At 43.0% G+C, this 23,553-nt stretch overlaps 1 protein-coding gene across 1 annotated transcript; it reads right to left on the minus strand.

Annotated features, from left to right (window-relative positions):
- Positions 1-9: 9 nt before the first annotated feature.
- Positions 10-22,591, minus strand: LOC139419106 (sphingomyelin synthase 2a). The gene is made up of 6 exons (XM_071169038.1): positions 22,493-22,591; positions 9,418-10,025; positions 8,920-9,037; positions 6,692-6,845; positions 6,073-6,239; positions 10-809 (listed from the first exon to the last, which is right to left on the minus strand). Exons 2-6 carry the CDS (start codon positions 9,870-9,872, stop codon positions 624-626), a joined length of 1,080 nt encoding a protein of 359 aa, XP_071025139.1. The 5' UTR covers positions 9,873-10,025; positions 22,493-22,591; the 3' UTR covers positions 10-623.
- Between the last annotated feature and the right edge of the window lie 962 nt (positions 22,592-23,553).

A 23,553-nucleotide genomic window follows, 5' to 3' on the forward strand; every position in this document is an offset into this window, starting at 1 on the left:
GGACAAAACTGAAGTCAACGTGTTCTTTTTTTATTATGAAGGTATAAATTATGGTACATTAGGACACACAATCATATGAGACTAAAGACTAAATGCAAATTAAATTAATACACAATATAAAACATTGAAAACAAACATCTTAAAGTTTGCAATTTAAAATTGCATGCATTTGTATTTAAAGGCACATTTTGGAAAGTATATTTTTAAAGTACTTAATATTCATTAAATCTAATTGATGTAAACGTAATAATGTATAGCTCTATAAAATTCAATTTTTATGTTGGAGTTTTGAGTAAAGCTGCAAGCCAGTGGCAAAGCGCTGCATGACATCGCAACATGTTGACTTCAGTTGAGTTTGTTACAGTAACATTCACAAGAATAAAGAACATTTTCAAATAAACTGACCTCATAAATAACATACATTGTAGTGGTGAAGTACACAAGGACCCAATGTGGACTATGTTATTCTTCTCACATACTTTCCCTATATGACCATTTCCTCACAAACTTCAACTATCCTTCACATAATACTTGAAATCACCTAATAGAGCATAAATACTGCACGAATACAAAATAGGTTGGGGTGTTCAAAGGACCCTGAGCTGGGGTGGAGTCCCTTCTCCCTACTCCTCCCGCAGGCTCTGCACTGCACTGTACTTCTTACAGGAGTTCTTAAGGCAGGCAGGGGGCCAGGTGATTGGCCAGCAGAAGGAGCAGGGCACCTGGGTCTGCACGTTCCTCTCAAAGAAGTTGAACACGGGGTTCCACCAGGTGTTGGTGAGGTAGTTGTTGGGCGAGCACCGCAGGGCCTGTCAACAAAAAACAACAGACAACTTAAACGTGAGCATTACATCATAGGAGACTTCAATTGCTGGTACTGATACCACCACCAACACAGTGCTGTGGATGATGCTCTACATGGTTGTGTATCCAGATATCCAAGGTACTACATCAGAAAGAGGGGTGTGGAGGACCAGTTCAATGGAGCCTAAAGAGAACTCCTTGTTGAAGCATGATGAAGTACAGTACCCAATCATAATGCTATGTGTAACATATCCAGTGTCCTGTTTCCCAATGCTCGTTGCTTTGTAATAATGTTTTCCATGTCATTTGTACCCATTCACACCACAGAGAGGGTGCAGGCGGAGATCGATGCAGTGGTGGGCCCAGACAGGGTCCCGTCTCTCACTGATAAAGGCAGCCTGACGTTCACAGAGGCCACCATCATGGAGGTGCAGAGGATGACTGTGGTGGTCAGTTAAAAACAAATTCTTATTTACAATGACAGACTACCCCGGCCAACTTTGGGCCAATTGTGCGCCGCCCCATGGGACTCCAAATCACGGCCGGATGTGATACAGCCTGGAATCGAACCAGGGACTGTAGTGACGCCTCTTGCACTGAGATGCAGTGCCTTAGACCGCTGCACCACTCGGGAGTATTAGCACAACAAACAAAGACAAGAGCCTTACTGAAGAATAAATAGTCCTCTTTTTATTTTTTTTGTCTTTTAGCAGATGCTCTTATTAAGAGTAACTTACAGGAGCAATTAGGGTTAAGTGCCTTGCACAAAGGGCACATCAACAGATTTCACCTAGTCAGCTAGGGGAATGGAACCAGCAACACCTTTCAGTTACTGGTCCAACCTATTAACCGCTAGGCTACTACCCAGTGTGGCAAAAGCCCAAAAAGATCAGACCCCTCCCTCAGTGGCCGGTCCAGATCCAGAGCCACATTTATGGGCTCTAAGACCAACTATTGACTGGGGAATAAAATAAGAAACTGCCACAACAGCATGCGACCAGCAGAGGGAGCCAAATGCACAGGAACTACAAGTACTGAGCATTAAACGAGAACCAACCTACAGGAAGACTGAGGAGGAGTGGTATGAACAGACCTACCAAACCAACGCCCCAACGGAAGAATACTTTATGGGCATCAGTGCTGAAGGAACTAACATTGGACTAAGTGCTACATAATCTTGAGCACGCGGCAAAGAAAAGTGGCAAGGACATAATGTAATGGCACCCTGTGTTAAGATAGATTGCACTCCCGAACATCTTCCCCCAAACTGAGTGTCTAAAAGAGGTATAAAAGGAGGAGAGATCAGTGCCTAGCCATGATCCTCTACCCATATGATTTGGACATCATAGAGAATCATCAGACAAGGTAAATTACCTTTACTATACTCTGTTTGTATTGACTACTTTGACATCAAGGCACGAGCAAACTATTGACTGGTATATCTTAAGAATTGTGTTGTACACTGGAAGCTCACACCACATAAAAATAATAAGAGAACAAGGTTGTGAAAGAGAGAACTTCACCCCTCAACAGCGCGAGGCGTAGAGAACTCTTGGGAGCAACAAGTTCCATCTTTGGTGTGTCAGTGACAATTGCAGTTTGGCAAGATTGAAAAAGCCCAGCAATAAGTAAGCCTCGTAGTAGCCAAGGGTCGATAAAAGGGAATCAATATCTAAACAGTAGTTAGTAAATAGTGTAACCATAGGAAATTCGGACTAAATAAGAACATTATAGTATTATAAACAGCAGAGGCTGCAAAACTATTACTACTCTTATAAAGAGCAGTTTCGGGAAGGACTAAGGGAATAGAGCTTCAAGGTAAATATATGGGTGTTTGCTTTGTTTAAGAGTTATAAGAAGTGTGTTAAGCGATTTACATTTGCAATATTATCTGGCATAGTATAGCGCATTAAGGATTGATTGAGCATTATTGATGTATTGGGACTGTAGAACCATTGAATTGTAATAACGTGTATAAGACAAAAAACAGAGTGACTTAATAAAAGCTTGAAACTTTGACAACTAGGCCAGATGAACGATCTGGAGAGCAAACGCCTTTGACACTCACTGAACAGAAAGTGACCCTGGTTATAGGTTAAAGTGATTGCTCTAAAGAATATTTCATTGTGTGGACAATAATATACAGTGCCTTGCGAAAGTATTCGGCCCCCTTGAACTTTGCGACCTTTTGCCACATTTCAGGCTTCAAACAAAGATATAAAACTGTATTTTTTTGTGAAGAATCAACAACAAGTGGGACACAATCATGAAGTGGAACGACATTTATTGGATATTTCAAACAAATCAAAAACAATGATGAGCTGAAAGTTTAGAGGGACGGCCAGGTCTTGGTAGATTTGCAGTGGTCTGATACTCCTTCCATTTCAATATGATCGCTTGCACAGTGCTCCTTGGGATGTTTAAAGCTTGGGAAATCTTTTTGTATCCATATCCGGCTTTAAACTTCTTCACAACAGTATCTCGGACCTGCCTGGTGTGTTCCTTGTTCTTCATGATGCTCTCTGCGCTTTTAACGGACCTCTGAGACTATCACAGTGCAGGTGCATTTATACGGAGACTTGATTACACACAGGTGGATTGTATTTATCATCATTAGTCATTTAGGTCAACATTGGATCATTCAGAGATCCTCACTGAACTTCTGGAGAGAGTTTGCTGCACTGAAAGTAAAGGGGCTGAATAATTTTGCACGCCCAATTTTTCCGTTTTTGATTTGTTAAAAAAGTTTGAAATATCCAATAAATGTCGTTCCACTTCATGATTGTGTCCCACTTGTTGTTGATTCTTGGCACTGTATCTTTGGAAAAGTCAATACATATAACGATACTAGTTTCCAAGTGACTACTAGCTGACGAGCATAATAACTAACAGAAAATAAGTTATTAGGTATTGATATATAAAAGAGGAAGACACAAGGTAAGGGAGTATAGGAAGAGTCTATAAACATAAAGTAATAAAGTCCTCATCTATCCAAGGCCCCACACTAGACCAGGAAATAAGGGAGTGACAACGTGAACAAAGGAACAAACTCAACTCACGCGAAGGGCCATTACGAATACATAGAAGGGTTGGTAGGGTCGAAGTGACTAAAATCCTAAAGTACTCTGCCTAGCCAGAGGACGGGGTAGAGGCTTTTGCTGCAGGCGAAAGGGCAAGAGTCAGCACCGTGACACCAGCCAAAAACAATTGTAGACTTTGGCATAAACATTTATCAATAGTAGTAATATGGATATGTAGAACATCTAATTTTGTGCAATTCAATAATCAATGAAATTGTTGACAGTCAGGCAATTGACACAACTACAAGGGAAGGAGCTGTAATAGTAAATGCCAGGCCCTATTATGATGGCAGTCTTAGTTTTGACCAGCAGAGGGAGTAACACCATGCCAACACATTATAGCACTTCTATAACCTACACGTTGTGATGACACTGCTCTCAAACAAACGTTCACACTTGTAATTCACAGAACTATGGGAGGTTTACACAACATTTCCCTGAAACATGAAGGTCATTACGTTAACATTAGGTTAATCATTATGTAAACATGCAGAAAGCGGTCGTCTTTTGAGGTGAATCTCACAGGGTGGGTAGAGCCATCTATCATGATCCTAGCCAGGCCTAATGGATGAGGATGAGGGTGTACTCAGTCGTGTAAACACTGTGGTAGGTGGTTCAGAAGTGTATGCGAGTGCTTCTGGCATTGCACGTGCACACACACACACACACACACACAGCTAACCTTGTGGGACACACAATTCAGTCCCATTAAAATCCCTATTTTCCCTAACCCGTACTCTTACCCTAAACCTAGCTCATAACCCTAAAACTAAACCTAGCTCATAACCCTAAAACTAACCCTAGCTCCTAACCCTAAAACTAACCCTAGCTCCTTACCCAAACCCTTAACGTAATTCTAACCCTAACACTAATTCAAACCGTAACCCTAAACCCCCTAGAAATAGCATTTGACCTCGTGGGGACTAACATCATGTCCCCAGTTGGTCAAATTATTGTTTGTTTACTATTCTTGTGGGGACTTTTGGTTTGGAACCATTTCTTATTGGTCTATTAACTTATCACCTGGTGATTTCACCAGGCAGGCAAAAACTTCATCCCACTAAAATTGTCTGAAATTTCAGCCTGCCTTTTCAAACAGCTCTTACATTACAATGGCATTATCATAATTTCACATATTATTCCAACCTCTGTGTCACAATATACATAAAACACAGGTAAATCAAGTTTTTGACTGCACTGGGCCTTTTAAACTGCTGTATTGTCAGTGTTTTCTTGCTCATCCACCAAGAGGTCTACAGAGAAAGCAGTAGAGACTGAACAAGCTGCTTGTCAAAAAGGGACACTTTTTCTACTTTGTCTCATTCTCACTGGTGGGTGTAATTAAATTAATATTGTAAAGAAGATTCTAATGCAGCAGTATTCAACTCTGACCCGACGACAGCCTGCTGGTTTTCTGTTCCACCTGATAATTAATTGCACACACCCGGTGTCCCAGGTCTAAATCAGTCCCTGATTTTTGGGGAACAATGAAAAAAATGCAGTGGAGCTGGTTTCGAGGTCCAGATTTGAGTTTGAAGGTTCTGAAGCCTGGTAAGCCGTTTCTGCTGGATAGTTATCAGTCCATCTGCAGTATCATCAAGAATCTACTTTATCATCTCTGTCCATCTGCTGTATTATCTATCTGCTTCTACTACATGACAGTATCATGTCACCTGGACGTTGGCCATGGTGTGGTACCACCAGAAGAGAAACGATTACTCTATCTACATCACAGGAGGTTGGTGGCACCTTAATTGGGGAGGACGGGCTCGTGGTAATGGCTGGAGCGGAATAGGTGGATAGGTGATCTAGAATAGGGGATTCCATTTGTTCCGTTCCAACCATTATTATGAGCCGTCCTCCCCTCAGCAGCCGACTGATCAATATCTCACCTGGATGACCAGAAGAGAATGTGTCATTTATTTTTAAGATGTTTCACTGTCACATACACCAGATAGGTGCAGTGAAATGTGTTGTTTTGCAGGATCAGCCAAAGTAGTACGAAGCCACTGGAGCAAATTAGGGTTAAATGGCTTGTTTAAGGACACAGACAGATTTTCACATTGGGTATTCCAACCAGCAACCTTTTAGTTACTGGCCTACCCCTCTTAACCCCTAGGCTACCTGCCACCCCATTACTATATCTAGTATCAGCATCATTCTAGATCCTACAGTGTCAGCATGTCACCTGGACGTTGGCCATGGTGTGGTACCACCAGAAGAGGCGTGAGGTGATGAAGTAGGCCACCACCACATCCACACTGTAGTGTTCGTGGGCCACCAGAATACACACCACTCCCACAGCAGCCAGCAGCCAGCACATCAGGTGGTACCACCAGAACGTCCGCGGGGAGTCTGGACGAGACAAAACACACACAGGAGGTCCTTTCATTTCATTAACCTGGTCAATGTTAAGTGGATGGCCATATAAACACATGAGTCTGGAGCAGAGAAGGGGGGAGACAGACACACACAGGGGGTTGTGTATGTCGTCAGTAAGGTCAGACGTTGCATCCTCTTGAACAAGTCCCACACAGGAGGGAAGGTAATAGATAGGGTTTGGGAAACACTGTAATAGAGGATCAGGCCACACCTGGAAAATGTCCCTCCATCAACCAAATGTATATCTGCCCGGTAACATTACTACATAATCCGGAAAATGTTCAGAGATCATGATGCCGTAGCTATGGGACCTTGTTTGCCCTAACAGATAATCTAACCTAGATGAGAATATGATATACTTGTTAGTTATCAATAATGAACAGTATTTAGATGTGTGTGTGTGTGGTATTTTATCCAGCACTCACACTCTTTAATAAACAGGTAGGTGAGGGTTAGCATGACGGTGTGTCCACTGTAGAGGAAGTCACCACACATGAGGTGGGAGCCGGTGATGGACAGACCACCGCCGGAGATCAACGTCAGCACACGCTGCATCTTAGCGTGAGAGTCCCCATACAGCTGAGAGAGAGATAGGAGGGAGAGAGAGAGAAGGGGGGGGGAGAGAGAGAAAGAGATAGGAGAGAGAGATTAGCTTGACAGACAATACAAGCAGCTTCAGTTAGAGGAATAAAGAACATTATACAGAACGTCATTGTAACATCACTGCAACACAAACGATGTTCCCGTGTGGCTCAGTTGGTAGAACATGGCACTTGCAATGCCAGGGTTGTGTGTTTGATTCCCACGGGGGACCAGTACAAACAAAATATTAAAAAGTATGGACTCGCTACCGTAAATCGCTCTGGACAAGTCCATCTGCTAAATTACGTACAGTTGAAGTAGGAAGATTACATACACTTAGGTTTGTCATTAAAACAATTAGGACATCTACTTTCAACAGCTTGGGAAATTCCTGAAAACTACATCATGGCTTTAGAAGCTTCTGATAGGCTAATTGACATCATTTGAGTCAATTGGATGTGTACCTGTGGATGTATTTCAAGGCCTACCTTCAAACTCAGTGCCTTTTTGCTTGACATCATGGGAAAGTCAAAAGAAATCAGCCAAGACCCCAGAAAAAAAATTGTAGACCTCCACAAGTCTGGTTCATCCTTGGGAGAAATTTCCAAACGCCTGATGGTACCATGTCCATCTGTACAAATAGTACGCAAGTTTAAACACCATGGGACCAAGCAGCCGTCATACCGCTCAGGAAGGAGACGCGTTCTGTCTCCTAGAGATGAACGTACTTTGTGCGAAAAGTGCAAATCAATCCCAGAACAACAGCAAACGACCCTATGAAGATGCTGGAGGAAACAGGTACAAAATTATCTATATCCACAGTAAAACGAGTTCAATATCGACATAACCTGAACGGCTGCTCAGCAGCTGCTCACTGCTCCAAAACCGCCGTAAAAAAATCCAGACTGCGGTTTGCAACTGCACACGGAGACAAAGATCGTACTTTATGGAGAAATGTCCTCTGGTTTGATGAAACAAAAATAGAACTGTTTGGCCATATTGACCATCGTTATGTTTGGAGGGAAAAGGGGATGCTTGCAAGCTGAAGAACACCATCCCAATGTTAAAGCATGGGGGTGGCAGCATCATGTTGTGGGGGTGCTTTGCTGCAGGAGGGACTGGTGCACTTCACAAAATAGATGGTATCATGAGGGAGGAAGATTATGTGGATATATTGAAGCAACATCTCAAGTTAAAGCTTGGTTGCAAATGGGTCTTCCAAATGGACAATGACCCCAAGCATACTTCCAAAGTTGTGGCGAAATCGCTTAAGGACAACAAAGTCAAGGTATTGGAGTGCCTATCACAAAGCCCTGACCTCAATCCTATAGAACATTTGTGGGCAGAACTGAAAAAGTGTGTGCAAGCAAGGAGGCCAACAAACCTGACTCAGTTACACCAGCTCTGTCAGAAGGAATGGGTCAAAATTCACCCAACTTATTGTGGTAAGCTTGTGGAAGGCTACCTGAAGTTAAACAATTTAAAGGCAATGCTATCAAATACTAATTGAGTGTATGTAAACTTCTGACCCACTGGGAATGTGATGAAAGAAATAAAAGCTGAAATAAATCATTCTCTCTACTATTATTCTGACATTTCACATTCCCAGTGGGTGGTGGTGATCCTAACTGACCTAAAATAGGGAATTCTTACCAGGATTAAATGTCAGGAATTGTGAAAAACTGAGTTTAGATGTATTTGGCTAAGGTGTATGTAAACTTCCGACTTCAATTGTAAATGTTTGGAAGTGTTAATATGAGCCTGTGTTAATGGATAGAATTGTACCTATCCAATGAAATTGCATTTAAACTCGCCAGTGTCGTCATCTTTCTCCCATCAGATCACTGTAGCACAATACCCAGAAAACCTCAATTCCCTGGGGCATATATTTCCAATCGAACTCAAGACCGGATGCGATGATGTTTGTGTCTCCAGGGTTCGAATTCAAAATTGCTTTTTTATGAGCAGCTATTGAGCATGGCAGGCAGATCGATATGAGTTCTGGAGGGAGCCAGGATGAGATCACGGCAGGACGTGGTTCACATGCCACAGCTGACACACACACACACACCTTGGGGGCACAGGTGAAGTGATTGCCGGGTACAGGAAGGGTTGTGATGTACATGGTGACGCAGCGGTACAGGTAGAGGGTGCCAATCAGGAAGAAGAACCTCCGACCTGCAATCGACCTGGAAACAAAGGGAAATAAATGATGTCATCAAACAGGCCACTGTTAAAAGGGCTGTGGAACATTTCTCTTGGACATAGAACAGTGGAGGCTGCTGAGGGGAGGACGGCTCATAATAATGGCTGGAACGGAGCCAATGGAATGGCATCCAACCATGTGTTTGATGTATTTGATACCATTCCACCTCCCCAATTAACGTGCCACTAACCTCCTGTGACATAATAATAATGAAAATGTCATGTTCAGCATACCGTAGCACTTCATATAGCCTACAATCACTGTCTTATACTGTTAAACCTGAATGTTGTATAGTCTGGTTAGAATTTCACATACATGGGGATAGCCTGTGACACAGATATCCCAAGATAACCGTTCTCTTACTTGTATCTGAGGAAAAGCCACTGTATAACCCAGATTCCCACCAGGAGCATGCCGTTGATCTCGGTGACCGTGAACGCCCACTTCACTCGGTCGATGTAGTCAAAGAACTTATCGGGCAGTGGCGGGCTGTTCTCCTTCTCCGGGACCCTCTCGTGGACGACCGTGATGACCACGGTGGTCAGGACCAGGTTGAAGATGGCATAGAAGAACGCGATGGCTGTCTTCCACCACTCCGTGGGCAGCCGGTTGCCCTTGGCGTCGGGCAGCGAGATCTTGACGTAGTCCCTGTGATGCCTGATGACCTTGCGTAGGCATCGTTTCGTGTCCTCCGGAGTGTTTTGCCCGTGTTTGGGGCAGTTGGCGTTAGGGAGGACCCCAAAGACACTGGCGAGGACCCCGCTCTCACCATCCATGCCCGGGTCCAGATGGGATGCAGTCGGGTCCACGAGCGCCATGGTCCAACACTGTCTACTGTCCACACACCAATGAAGAGCTCTCTGGTTCACCCAAAGTCAGCTAGTGCCTCTGAGGGCCCTGGATAAATAGGAATTAGTCCTTGTTGTTGGGCCTACTGTATTTGGATTGACTGAGGCAAAGATGTCTTCCCCCTGAAGAAGAACAAGGTTAGGATTTCAGTTTCATTTTGGTTCAAAAGATTTTTACTGTGTGCTTGTTTCCTGCAGGAGAAAGAAGACACTGGAGAGACTTGAGCCGTAATGGAAGGATGGAATGCCTATCTGTGGGTAATCACTGGCTAATGTTCCCTCATTGTCTTCAATTTGGCTGGAGACAGACATGTCTGTTGGAAACTCATGACAACCTCTTCTCATTCTTCAGTTAACAACAAGCAGCCGTACAGTACACTAATGTCCACCACCATTCCATTAGCAAAAGGACAGTTGTAAACTGAGATACTAATTAATAATACCAGATGTCAAGGAAGTTATCATTGTGAAATGCTAGTAGGCTACAGATGTAGGATCTTAATCTGATCACTCTGTTGCAGGAAAACATTCCTGCAATGCAGGACATTTAAAATGTGCAGTATATTTGAGGTTTAAAATGGCTTCTGAAATTTGTAATTTCCAATTTGAAGTTTCAGACTTGATTCTGCCCATCAAAAAAATTTATCAAAACCTACAAACATTTCCATTAAATATAATACACATAATAATTCAAATGTCCTGTTGCTGCAGGATTATCTTCCTGCTATATCCTGCTATATATTAAAAGTAATTTCCTCACCATCTTAAATAAGCATGCCCCTTTCAGAAAATGTAGAACTAAGAACAGATATAGCCCATAGTTCACTCCATTCCTGCCTGCACTTGACCAGCACAAAAACATCCTGCGGCGGACTGCAATAGCATCGAATAGTCCCCGCGATATGCAACTGTTCAGGGAAGTCAGGAACCAATACACACAGTCAGTCAGGAAAGCAAAGGCTTTTTTCAAACAGAAATTTGCATCCTGTAGCTCTAACTCCAGTTTTGGGACACTATAAAGTCCATGGAGAATAAAAGCACCTCCTCCCAGCTGCCAACTGCACTGAGACTAGGTGACACGGTCACCACCAATAAATCCATGATAATCGAAAGTTTTAATAAGCATATCTCTACGGCTGGCCATGCTTTCCTCCTGGCTACCCCAACCCCGGCCAACAACAATCTGGACCCTCTCTTTCTAAAATTATCCACCGCCATTGTTGCAACCCCTATTACCAGTCTGTTCAACCTCTCATTTCTTCCGAGAACCCTAAAGATTGGAAAGCTGCTGCGGTCATCCCCCTCTTCAAAAGGGGGTGACACTCTAGACCCAAACTGTTACAGACCTATATCCATCCTGCCCTGCCTTTTAAAGTCTTTGAAAGCCAAGTTAATAAACAGATCACTGACCATTTCGAATCCCAACGTACCTTCTCCGCTGTGCAATCTGGTTTCCGAGCCGGTCACGGTGCACCTCAGCCACGCTCAAGGTACTAAACGATATCATAACCGCCATCGATAAAAGACAGTACTGTGCAGCTGTCTTCATCGACCTGGCCAAGGCTTTTAACTTTGTCAATCACCGTATTCGTATTGGCAGACTCAATAGCCTTGGTTTCTCAAATGACTACCTCGCCTGGTTCACCAACTACTTCACAGTTAGAGTTACGTGTGTAAAATCGGAGGGCCTGTTGTCCGGACCTCTGGCAGTCTCTATAGGGGTACCACAGGGTTCAATTCTCGGGGCAACTCTTTTCTCTGTATATATCAACGACCTCGCTCTTGCTGCTGGTGATTCCCTGATCCACCTCTACGCAGACGACACCATTCTGTATACATCTGGCCCTTCTTTGGACACTGTGTTAACCAACCTCCAAACGAGCTTCAATGCCATACAACTCTCCTTCCGTGGCCTCCAACTGCTCTTAAACTCTGGCAAAACCAAATACGTGCTTTCAACCGTTCGCTGCCCGCATGACTAGCATCACTACTCTGGACGGTTCTGACCTAGAACACGTGGACAACTACAAATACCTAGGTGTATGGCTAGACTGTAAACTCTCCTTCCAGACTCATATCAAACATCTCCAATCCAAAATCTTTCAATTTTGCAACAAAGCCTTCACTCACTCCGCGAAACTTACACTAATAAAACTGACTATCCTACCAATCCTCGACTTTGGCGATGTCATCTACAAAATAGCTTCCAATACTCTACTCTGGATGCAGTCTATCACAGTGCCATCCGTTTTGTTACCAAAGCGCCTTATACCACCCACCACTGCGACCTGTATGCTCTAGTCGGCTGGCCCTCGCTACATATTCATTGCCAGACCCACTGGCTCCAGGTCATCTACAAGTCTATGCTAGGTAAAGCTCCGCCTTATCTCAGCTCACTGGTCACGATAACAACACCCACCCGTAGCACGTGCTCCAGCAGGTATATCTCACTGGTCATCCCCAAAGCCAACACCTCTTTCGGCCGCCTTTCCTTCCAGTTCTCTGCTGCCAGTGACTGGAACGAATTGCAAAAATTGCTGAAGCTGGAGACTTACATTTCCCTCACTAACTTTAAACATCACCTATCTGAGCAGCTAACCGATTGCTGCAGCTGTACATAGCTCATCTGTAAATAGCCCCTCCAATCTACCTACCTCATCCCCATATTGTTTTTATTTACTTTGCACACCAGTATCACTACTTACACACCATCATCATCATCATCTGCTCATCTATCACTCCAGTGTTAATCTGCTAAATTGTAATTACTTTGCTACTATGGCCTATTTATTGCCATACCTCCTCATGCCATTTGCACACACTGTATATAGACTTTCTTTTTTTTCTATTGTGTTATCGACTGTATGCTTGTTTATTCGTTGTTTATGTCGCACTGCTTTGCTTTATCTTGGCCAGGTCGCAGTTGTAAATGAGAACTTGTTCTCAACTAGCTAACATGGTTAAATAAAGATGAAATAAAATTAAATATCAAACTAGAAAATCCTATATCTGTATGTCCCTTTCATTACTAACTCGTCAACTATCAGCTCCTGTCCTGTGATTTAAATAGTTTGGGTTTAAACACCACATTTTTAAATACCACATTCATTAGAATGATGAGCAGGGAGGTGGTGGAAACTTCAAGATGTTTACTGTGATTCCACTACTCTTTATATGTAGGATTAGAATGATGAGCAGGGAGGTGGTGGAAACTTCCAGATGTTTACTGTGATTCCACTACTCTTTATATGTAGGATTAGCAAATTAAGGAGATAGAGTTTACTGTACTAGTCATTCCTGGCTGTATCAGCTTAAATGTTTATTTTATCAAAATGCCCTTTATGGTGTTTACAACTGCAGGCTACTCTAGGGTGTTGACGTGAGTGTTTATTTTAACCTTTTGTAGTTGGATATTTCCCAGAAGCACTGGCTCATTTACTCCTTGAAGGCTCTTCTTTTGGGGACTCTGACATTTGCACCAGACAGCCTACTTCTCAGACCTGAGTTCAAATACTATTTGAAACCCTATTGCTTTATTTGTGGTTAATTGAGCTTGCATGGCTTAATGGACCAATAGAATAGTCCAAAAACTACAAACCCCACCCACCTGGCATTCCAGGCAGACTAGAGCAAACACTCAAAAGTATTTGAAAGATTTCAAATAGTATTTGAACCCAGGCCTGGGGCTTTTATTTGAACTGCTAGTTTGTTCTTCTGTCAAGGAGGATCTGGAACGCTGATCAAACCATTTGTAGCTCCGCCACGTCAACGTAGTTCTCTTTCTGTCCTCCCCTGCCTGAGATTATATACCCAGCCTCCTCTCTATATCCCCAGCTGCCAGGAGCGGTCCAAATGCAGGCTTCACATGTATAGACTATATGTTCTGCAAGACTGCCTCAAGTAGTTACAGTGTAGAAGCTGCTCACTGTACACCATGTCACATGGCTTGTGTCGTCCACCTTGCATGGATGTTAGGAGATACAGGAAATGGCGATTGGTTGGGAGATGCATGTAGTACATCTGCATGTAGTTGCTGTATGAAGTGTGCTGGCTGGACAGACTGTCACTGTACTGTAGGCTAGGTATGAGACTTGAGAGAGCAGAGAGGGAGAATAGGTAGAGCGAGAGATATAGAGGGAAGAATTAGAGAGGAAGAGGGAAACAAGAGCCAGAGAGGAGAGGTAGAGAGAGATAATAGGTAGAGAGGAGGAAGTAAACAAAGAGAGAGAAGAGGAAAGGAGAGACAGAGGGAGGTAGACATAGATGGGTAGAGAGAGAGAGAGGGAAAGAGAATAGGTAGAGAGGTAGACAGATGGGAGGAGAGAGAGAGGAGAGAGAGAGAGAGAGGTGTCTGTGGGAATGACTTAGAACCTATGGACTCTCTCTCATAAAGGGAGGACACCAATCAGAGGGGCTTTGTCCCGATGCACAAGAACACACAATCCCATTGTACCAGCTGCCAATCCAGGTAAAAGACACACACACACACACTCTATACCATGCATGCACACATGTTCAAACACACACAATGCATAGACACATTACACCGACTGCACTGTACTTTGAGGTTTCTTTGAGCTAAGAAAAGAGAGCCCAGCCCATTGCTTATCCAGCTCTCAAAGTGAGGGCATCTGGCTTGATTGAAGAGTCCTAAGCTAAGTATAACCTCTGACTCCAAGGCCTACTACAAATGAAATCTTCAGCCAGGGGGTGGATGGATGACTGAGATCACGGAGTTGGTATCTTCTATCACAGATACAGATGACAGTCTTAGTATAGGGAGGCTCCAGTGTACCTGCGAGATTCACATGGCCAAAGAGCAAAGTGTGTGTGTGTGTGTAACCTGAGACTGACTGAAACTTGTCGACAGACACACCTCTCCTGCATCACATTCTTCCAGATGCGCGCGCGCGCACACACACACACACACACACACACACACACACACACACACACACACACACACACACACACACACACACACACACACACACACACACACACACACACACACACACACACACACACACACACACACACACACACACACACAGAGCAAGGGGTCGCCTTCTGAAATTCAAAGTTAATTTTTCTCTGTTGTCTTTAATTATTAGAGAAAATATTATTGCAACCACATGCTTAAACTCTCAAAAAGTTAACAACTGTAGCTACAAAAATAAAGAATTGTTCATTTGATGTGGGAGTAATATATAGTTTACTGTCAACTTTCCAGAGGTGGACAAACTAGCCAAAACAAAGGACCATGACTTACCTAAAGCCACAGGTCCGTTGACTAGTGGTTTCCATTCGCGCGCCAGAATAAAGCACAGATTCTTGGACACAGGACCATGAGTTTATTTGGGACTGAGCCCTTTTTCTTGTTTCTTTTGTGTTGAAGGGGACCCCATTTAAAGCATCCGTGAGGTCTGAGGTGTTAAACCCTGGTGCCAGGTCCTTACTAACTAGTGTGTATATATCTGGGATTGATTTAGTGACTCAAAGGGGGTGATAATAATGGTTGGTTAAATACATGTTTCCAAGTTTAGTTGTTTATTGAAACTGAATTGATATGCAGACTTCACAGACCATGTTGAAACTGAATTTAAATGCAGGCTTCACATGTATAGACTATATGTTCTGCAAGACTGCCTCAAGTAGTTACAGTGTAGAAGCTGCTCACTGAACACCATGTCACTTGGCTTGTGTAGTCCACCTTGCATGGACGTTAGGAGATACAGGAAATGGAGGAATAATAATTCAGAACTTTACCTTGTGTTTGTGTTTATTCTTAAGTTAAAAGGAATAGATTGTGTTGTTTCATATACTGTAGAGGCATGTTATATTTCCTTAGGTGGACCATGTTCTTAGAGGTATTTTACCCACTAGGTGGAAGCACTGCACAATTTTATGTATGGTTTTCAAATTGATGTAGTTCTGTCCTTGAACTGTTCTTGTCTATTAAATGTTCTGTATTATGCCATGTTTCATGTGTACCCTGCGCAGAGTAGCTGCTACTTTTGCACCGGCTAATGGGGATCCTAATAAAATACCAAATGGTTAGGGCAACACAGTCCACATGCTGTCTATCTACCCACCCTAGATACAATTTCCAAACTGATATGAACAGGTCCCTCAGAAGACAGGGCTACTCACGGAATTTGAATAGCAAAGTAGAGTACTTTGCACCTGACCCGAAATAGGCTGCATCCTGGTGTTCCAACTGAGCCTTCTGGTGTACTGTTTAAAGAACTGTACGGTGGTGTTGTAACTTTGCCTTAGGCAGATTGACCCGACAGTACAAAACACGGTTTCATTCACCGGGGAAAATCGCCCCAACAGCAACACTGAAGGAGAAAATTATGAAGTAATAAGGCCCGAGGGGAAGTGGTACATGAGCAATATACCACAGCTAAGGGCTGATCTTAGGCACGACACAACACGGAGTGGTATAGTAAAAAGGAAGAGAATGCAACACAGCATGGTATAGTATTCCACTATTCCAATACAGGAGACATGAACCAAAAAGGATGCCAGTAAAATGTACTTGAAATGGGGATAATCTCTGCCTGTTCATGCTCTCTACCTCTTTTCAGTTCATGATGTGAGAGGACTTCAGGAATGGCCTTTTTCTATTCTCCTGCACTTCTGCCGCCTTTAAAAAGGTGCGAGTGCATCTCCGGCTTCCAAAATGCATCTTATACTGAACAAAAACATAGAAATGCAACGTGTTGTGCTGAATTTATTTTTTTAACCTTTATTTAACTAGTCAAGTCAGTTAAGAACAAATTCTTATTTTCAATGACGGCCTAGGAACAGTGAGTGGGTTAACTGCCTCGTTCAGCGGTGGAATTGACAGATTTTTACCTTATCAGCTCGGTGATTTAATCTTGCAACCTTTGGGTCACTAGTCCAACGCTCTAACCACTAGGCTACCTACCGCCCCGAGATCCCAGAAATGTTCAATGCGCACAAAAAGCTTATTTCTCTCAAAAATGTTTCCACAAATTTTTATTTCAACCCTATTCTTAGTGAGCATTTATTTTTGCCAAGATAATCCATCCACCTGACAGTTGTGGAATATCACAAAGCTGATTAAACATTACACAGGTGCACCTTGTGCTGGGGGCAATACAATGTCACTGTAAAATGTGCAGTTGTGTCACACAACCCATGTTTCAAGGTTTGAGAGAGTGTGCAATTGGCATGCTGACTGCAAGAATGTCTACCAGAGGTGTTGCCAGATAATGTTCATTTCTCTATCATAAGTCAAATTCTCTAAAATGGCATTGTATGTCCAACCGGCCTCACAACCACAGATCATGTGTATGGCGTCGTATAGGCGAGCGGTTTGCTGATGTCAACGTTGTGAACAGAGTGCCCCGTGGTGGCGGTGGGGTTAAGGTATGGACAGGCATAAGCTACAGACAATGAACACAATTGCGTTTTATAGATGGCAATTTGAACGCACAGAGATACCGTGACGAGATCCTGAGGCCCATTGTCGTGCCATTCATCCACCACCATCACCTCTTGTTTCAGCATGATAACGCATGGCCCCATGTCGCAAGGATCTGTACACAATTCCTGGAAGCTGAAAATGTCCCTGTTCTTCCATGGCCTGCACACTCACCAGACATGTCACCCATTGAGCATGTTTGGGATCCTCTGTATTGACATGTACGACAACGTGTTCCAGTTCCTGCCAATATCCAGCAAGTTCGCACAGCCATTGACGAGGAGTGGGACAACATTCCACGGGTCACCACAATCAACAAGTTTCGGATAGAACACCACCTTCCTGACTCACAGATGTTTCGCTTTCTCTGTAACAAACTTCTGAGAGGATGGCTGTAAACCAATAACTACTTCCTGACTGTTGCTCTCTGAACAAAGCTCTATTAGGAATCCCATATCAGTAAATGATATAGACAAGTAACCACATCAAAGGCAGCATGTCCTTGTCAAGAAGCCTTCTCTGTCTCCTCTCCTTCTGTAGCGCTGAGGCCAATACTCAATGTTTTGATGCTTCACTCAAGGCTATCAATCAATGGCAGGTACCTCAATGCTCTCTCAAGGTTACAGACAGTGCAGAGAGCATCATAAGGGCTAAAATATGCTACAGGGTTTCTATGAGTAAGTAAAGGTGTGGATATAAGTCTATAATTTATTTCTATTCGTATTTACTGTAACTAATATTTTTCAGATGAGATTGAAGATATTTCTTTCCAATGGTGTCCTCCGCATGACTGTACTGTGTACTGACCTGCAGGTCAACAGATAGCCTCTCCACCAGGCTAGTTTTCCACTGGTCCTCCCAGCTGTGTGCACAGCAAAGCCTGTTTTCCAGCAGTCCCTACTGCTGCACCCAGTTCTCTCTCTGAGTCTACAGGGATGGGTGGTGATGGCAAAACTGGCAGCCAAACCTATCCCACATGCTCACAGACTGAGTAATGGATGGCACTCCACTCTACTCATGTTAGCTATACTAGCTATTTCTAGAGGAGCCACCCCAGTTGCCATGAAAGCTGTATTTTACTCTAGAGGAGTCGTGAAACTGCGGCCACCATTTTGGGCCCCACATAATGACATGTTACATGATAGCTGTCCAGTTATTTAGTCAGATTCACCATCAAAGGGAGTGTTAAAAATAAAGCAGAGTCAGTACCAGAAGTGACTCGGCCCTGTGGAGATCAGAGCTCATCATAGTGAAGAGTCCCATCCAGAATACTATTTTCCCTAACCCCTAACCTTAACCCTAAAACTATACCTAACCCTCAATGTAACCTCTAACACTAACCTTAATTCTAACCCGAATTGTAACCCTAACCACCCCTAAAATAGCATTTTTCCTTGTGGGGAGTGGCAAAATGTCTCCACTTGAGGATAGTTAAACACACACAGTTAAACACACGCACACACGCGCACACACACACACACACACACACACACACACACACACACACACACACACACACACACACACACACACACACACACACACACAGAGAAAGAAACATACACTATTCAAGAGCTTTGCAGTTTAGTTTAGAAATGTTTGGAAAGCAATCATCATCATATTTGAGGAGACATTTTATGGGGAGCTCTAAGTGGACTATGATGCTAAATGCAGCTTCGAAAATATGTATGTATGTTTAGAGAGCAGTTAATTATGCATTTTTAGACAGTGGTTTACATACACTGTGAAGGCTTTACGGCACAGCACACACTAATGGAATGAATGATGGCAGGTCAGGAATCAGTGTATGTCCTTTCCCACTGTCCAATCAATGCGGTTGATTTAAATCAAGTTCAGTCAGTGAATAGATAAATGCACAGTAATCAATATGAGGTACTGCCTAACAGAGGAATATTGACATATTGTTGTCTGTTAATAAGACCTTTTTAAAAACAACCCACATTTCCACATTTACTTTGCCTTCTTCAAATGTCTTAGATTTGAGCTCTTAATCATTGAGTCTTCTTCTTATTGCAGTGATCGCTCTCTTTCTCCGATACCTCTCCTTCTCACTCAACAATAGGGGCAACAGCATTGGAAGGTCGGCCAATTTAAATCCGTTTACCAAATTTTTACCAGCATGTCACATGTGCAACCAGAGGGAAAAAAATCCTAGACCACCTTTACTCCACACATAGAGACGCATAGAAAGCTCTCCCCCGACCTCCATTTGGCAAATTTTACCATAATTCTATCCTTCCGATTCCTTCTGAAAGCAGGAAGTACCAGTGACTCGCTCAATACGGAAAGGGTCAGATGACAAGGATGCTACACTACAGGACTGTTTTGATAGCACAGACTGAAATATGTTCCAGGATTCATCCAATGGCATTGAGGAGTTCCCAACCTGTCATCGGCTTCATCAATACGTCCATTGATAACGTTGTTCCCACAGTGACTGTACGCAAGAATATCCTGCTATGCCCTCAGACGAACCATCAAACAAGCAAAGCGTCAATTCAGGATTAAGATTGAATCCTACTACACTGGCTCTGACGCTCATCAGATGTGGCAGGGCTTGAAAACTATTACAGACAACAAAGGGAAACCCAGACGCGAGCCTACCAGATGAGCTAAATGCTTTTTATGCTCGCTTCGAGACAAGCAACACAGTAGCATGCACGAGAGCACCAGCTGTTCTGGATGACTGTGTGATAACGCTCTCGGTAGCCGATGTGAAAAAACCTTTAAACAGGTCAACATTCACAAAGCCGCTGGCCAGACGGATTACCAGTACGTGTACTCAAAGCATGCGCAGACCAACTGTCAAGTGTCTTCACTGACATTTTCAACCTCTCCCTGACCGAGTCTGTAATACCTACATGTTTCATGCAGACCACCATAGTCCCTGTGCCCAAGGAAGCGAAGGTAACCTGCCTAAATGATTACCGACCCATAGAACTCATGTCCGTAGCCATGAAGTGCTTTGAAAGGCTGGTCATGGCTCACATCAACAGCATCCTCCCAGACACCCTAGATCCACTCCAATTCGCATACTGCACCAACAGATCCACAGATGGCGCAATCTCAATTGCACTCCACACTACCCTTTCCCACCTGGACAAAAGGAACACTTATGTGAAAATGCAGTTTATTGACTACAGCTCAGCGTTCAACACCATAGTGCCCACGAAGTTCATCACTAAGCTAAGGACTCTGGGACTAAACACCTCCCTCTGCAACTGGATCCTGGACTTCCTGACTGGGGCCCCTCAGGGGTGTGTACTTAGTCCCCTTCTGTATTCCCTGTTCACCCGTGACTGCATGGCCAAACATGACTCCAACACCATTAAGTTTGCTGACGACACAACAGTGGTAGGCCTGATCACCGACAATGATGAGACAGCCTATAGGGAGGACATCAGAGAACTGGTAGTGTGGTGCATAAAGCACAGTATATCACTGGGGCCAAGCTTCCTACTGTCCAGGACCTATATACTTGGCGGTGTCAGAGGAAAGCCCATAAAATTGTCAGACTCCAGTCACCCAAGTTATAGACTGTTTTCTCTGTTACTGTACGGCAAGTGGTACCGGATCATCAAGTTTAGGACCAAAAGGCTCCTCAACAGCTTCTACCCCCAAACCATAAGACTGCTGAACATTTAATAAAATGGCCACCAGACTATTTTCATTGACCCCCCCCCTCCTCCCTTTTGTACATTGCTGCAACTTGTTGTTTATTATCTATGCATAGTTACTTCACCCCTACCTACATGTACAAATTATCTCAACTAACTGGTACCACCTGCATATAGCCTCGTTATTGTTATTCTTATTGTGTTACTTTAAAAAATATATATTATTTACTTTAGTCTATTTGGTAAATATTTTCTTAACTCTTCAACTGCCCTGTCGGTTAAGGGCTTGTAAGGAAGCATTTCATGGTAAGGTCTACACTGTATTCGGCACATGTGACATAAAGTTTGATTTGATTAGCATTGTAAAGTTCAAGCCTGTCTTCCATCAAGACATAGGACCAAATAACATGTGCATGTTCCTACTCTTTTACATGGAAAAATTATTCACCGGCAGCACATAGCAGTAACTTTATCCTTCCCCTTAGAAGACCAACATGGGCAGGTCTCCGGTCAGCTGAAACCACTCCGTTACACCCTGGTGGCTTAGCCACACATGGGTGGGTGCCTGGTGGATAATTTCAGGGTATGGAGACTGCCTGGGTTCCAGGATTACAGGGCGCTGCGGCGGGGGTGTGTCTGTGTGCTGAGCAGCAGGTCTCCACATTTAACATTTACTTTTCAGGAACAGCCCTGGTTAGTTAGTAGGACACAGCACCCCCCACCTTCACTTACCACCATGTTCTAAAAGGGGCACCAGGGTGAGGTGAGGGTTCCACCATGGAAATAGTCATTATAATTGTAAGGGTTCCATGAGCTGTTCTGTCTCTTGCAACTCAATGGAAGGCCATTTCCAGACTTTCAGAGACCTGCTGCAATTGGAAATGGGCCGGTATTGGATTAATGTAATGTAATTAGACTAAGAAACATTTGAACATCTACTGTAGCCTACGTCATTGGCTTGTACATGAAACGTATTCTATTCAAATACTGTATAGTTAGCATAGTTTAGACGTTCAAAAAGAACATATCACCTGTAGAAGTGTGCCTTGTCTACAGTATTTCCTGTTCCACGTCATGCTGCCAATGAATGATCACGAACCTGTTCTCTTGGCCCTAATAAAGTATCTTCACATGACATCATCATTTCGTGCACAGTTTTAGGCTAGTATTCTTTCACCACTCAGGCATCTTTGCTTGCTAATTTAATATTGGGAAAGATCATGTTTTAATTTGGAAAGTAGGCTATTTGGAACTGTCCATGACTATAGGCTACACAGTGAATGAAAGAAAACGTATTTTGTTGTCGAACTACAATGACGTGACCTACTGGCAACATAACATAAATTGGCGATACCAACCTAGATCACAATAATTATCTTCACACGTTGTAATATTCATTCCATATGATGCAATTCACTCTAGGCTATTTAGTAGCCTAGCATACGTGCATTTGGTTATAATTCATTTTATATAGAGCATATCGTTTATCAACCTACCTGTCTTGCTTGGGATCCTCTCCAGTTGTGCGCCTTGTTCTTTCAGCGATCAAACTCCTAATGTTTACATGGCTGAAATGAACTCTGTCTTTGAGCGTGCGCTCCTCCCATATGCAAACATACAGTGGTCCAACCCCTCTCTGTATTACTGTACAGCCTAGCCTACAGTCAGCTGCAGAAACTGTCGCCAAAAACAACACTTATTTACGTACCTGCCCACTCCTTTGTATAAAGATGATTTAATAGCAAGCAGACAATTGTTTCACCTGACCAGAGGTGGTAGACATGATAAAGCAACCTTCCAATACCCACCCATTCAAAGATATATTGCTTAGCATTTTGAAGTGCATTTCAATCTTTTTCTAACTTTCCATAATGAATTAGGACTACAATGTATACAACTGGATGTTTGATTGCAATTCAATTTATTTTTAAAAATATTTATATTTTTAACTCTCATACAAAACATCTAAGAAATAAACATGCTCTATTTAAGTCAGATTGTTCACGCTTCAAAAGAGGTAAAGCCTAGTCTTAGCCAACTAGGCCTACATGATGATTAAGAAAAATAGGCTATTTATTCCCAGGCCTGTTCTGTAATGAGGACATTGGATAAGTACATAGCCTATTATCACACTTCTTTCTTTGATGTGGGGTTAGGCGTTTTCCAAAGAAGCAAACTACAGGGCCAACCATATGCAACATTAAGTCGGCTACAAGTTTTAGTTTACAGTGCAATTCTTCACAGATTGCTTTTAATGTTTTGTAATCAAGTCTGTCTTTACGATAATTGTTTTATATGTATATGTAATATTTTGTATGTATTTTTGTATGAGTAGGATTTGCCACAGTACGTGATATAGTTATTTAAATAAGTTATTTCCAATCATATAATTGAATTGGAAAAAATCGAACTGGAGCCAACAAACTAAAATGTCTAATATGAATATGTGTTTTATCCAATGTGCATTCCGTACTTATCTCCGCGATGCACACCACAGGTAATAAATAACTGGTCCAGGATATGTTATGCAATCTAGCTCTGTCATCCATAGATGTCA

The sequence above is a fragment of the Oncorhynchus clarkii genome, chromosome 10 (genome assembly GCF_045791955.1).
Source record: "Oncorhynchus clarkii lewisi isolate Uvic-CL-2024 chromosome 10, UVic_Ocla_1.0, whole genome shotgun sequence".
NCBI classification, from domain to species: domain Eukaryota; kingdom Metazoa; phylum Chordata; class Actinopteri; order Salmoniformes; family Salmonidae; genus Oncorhynchus; species Oncorhynchus clarkii.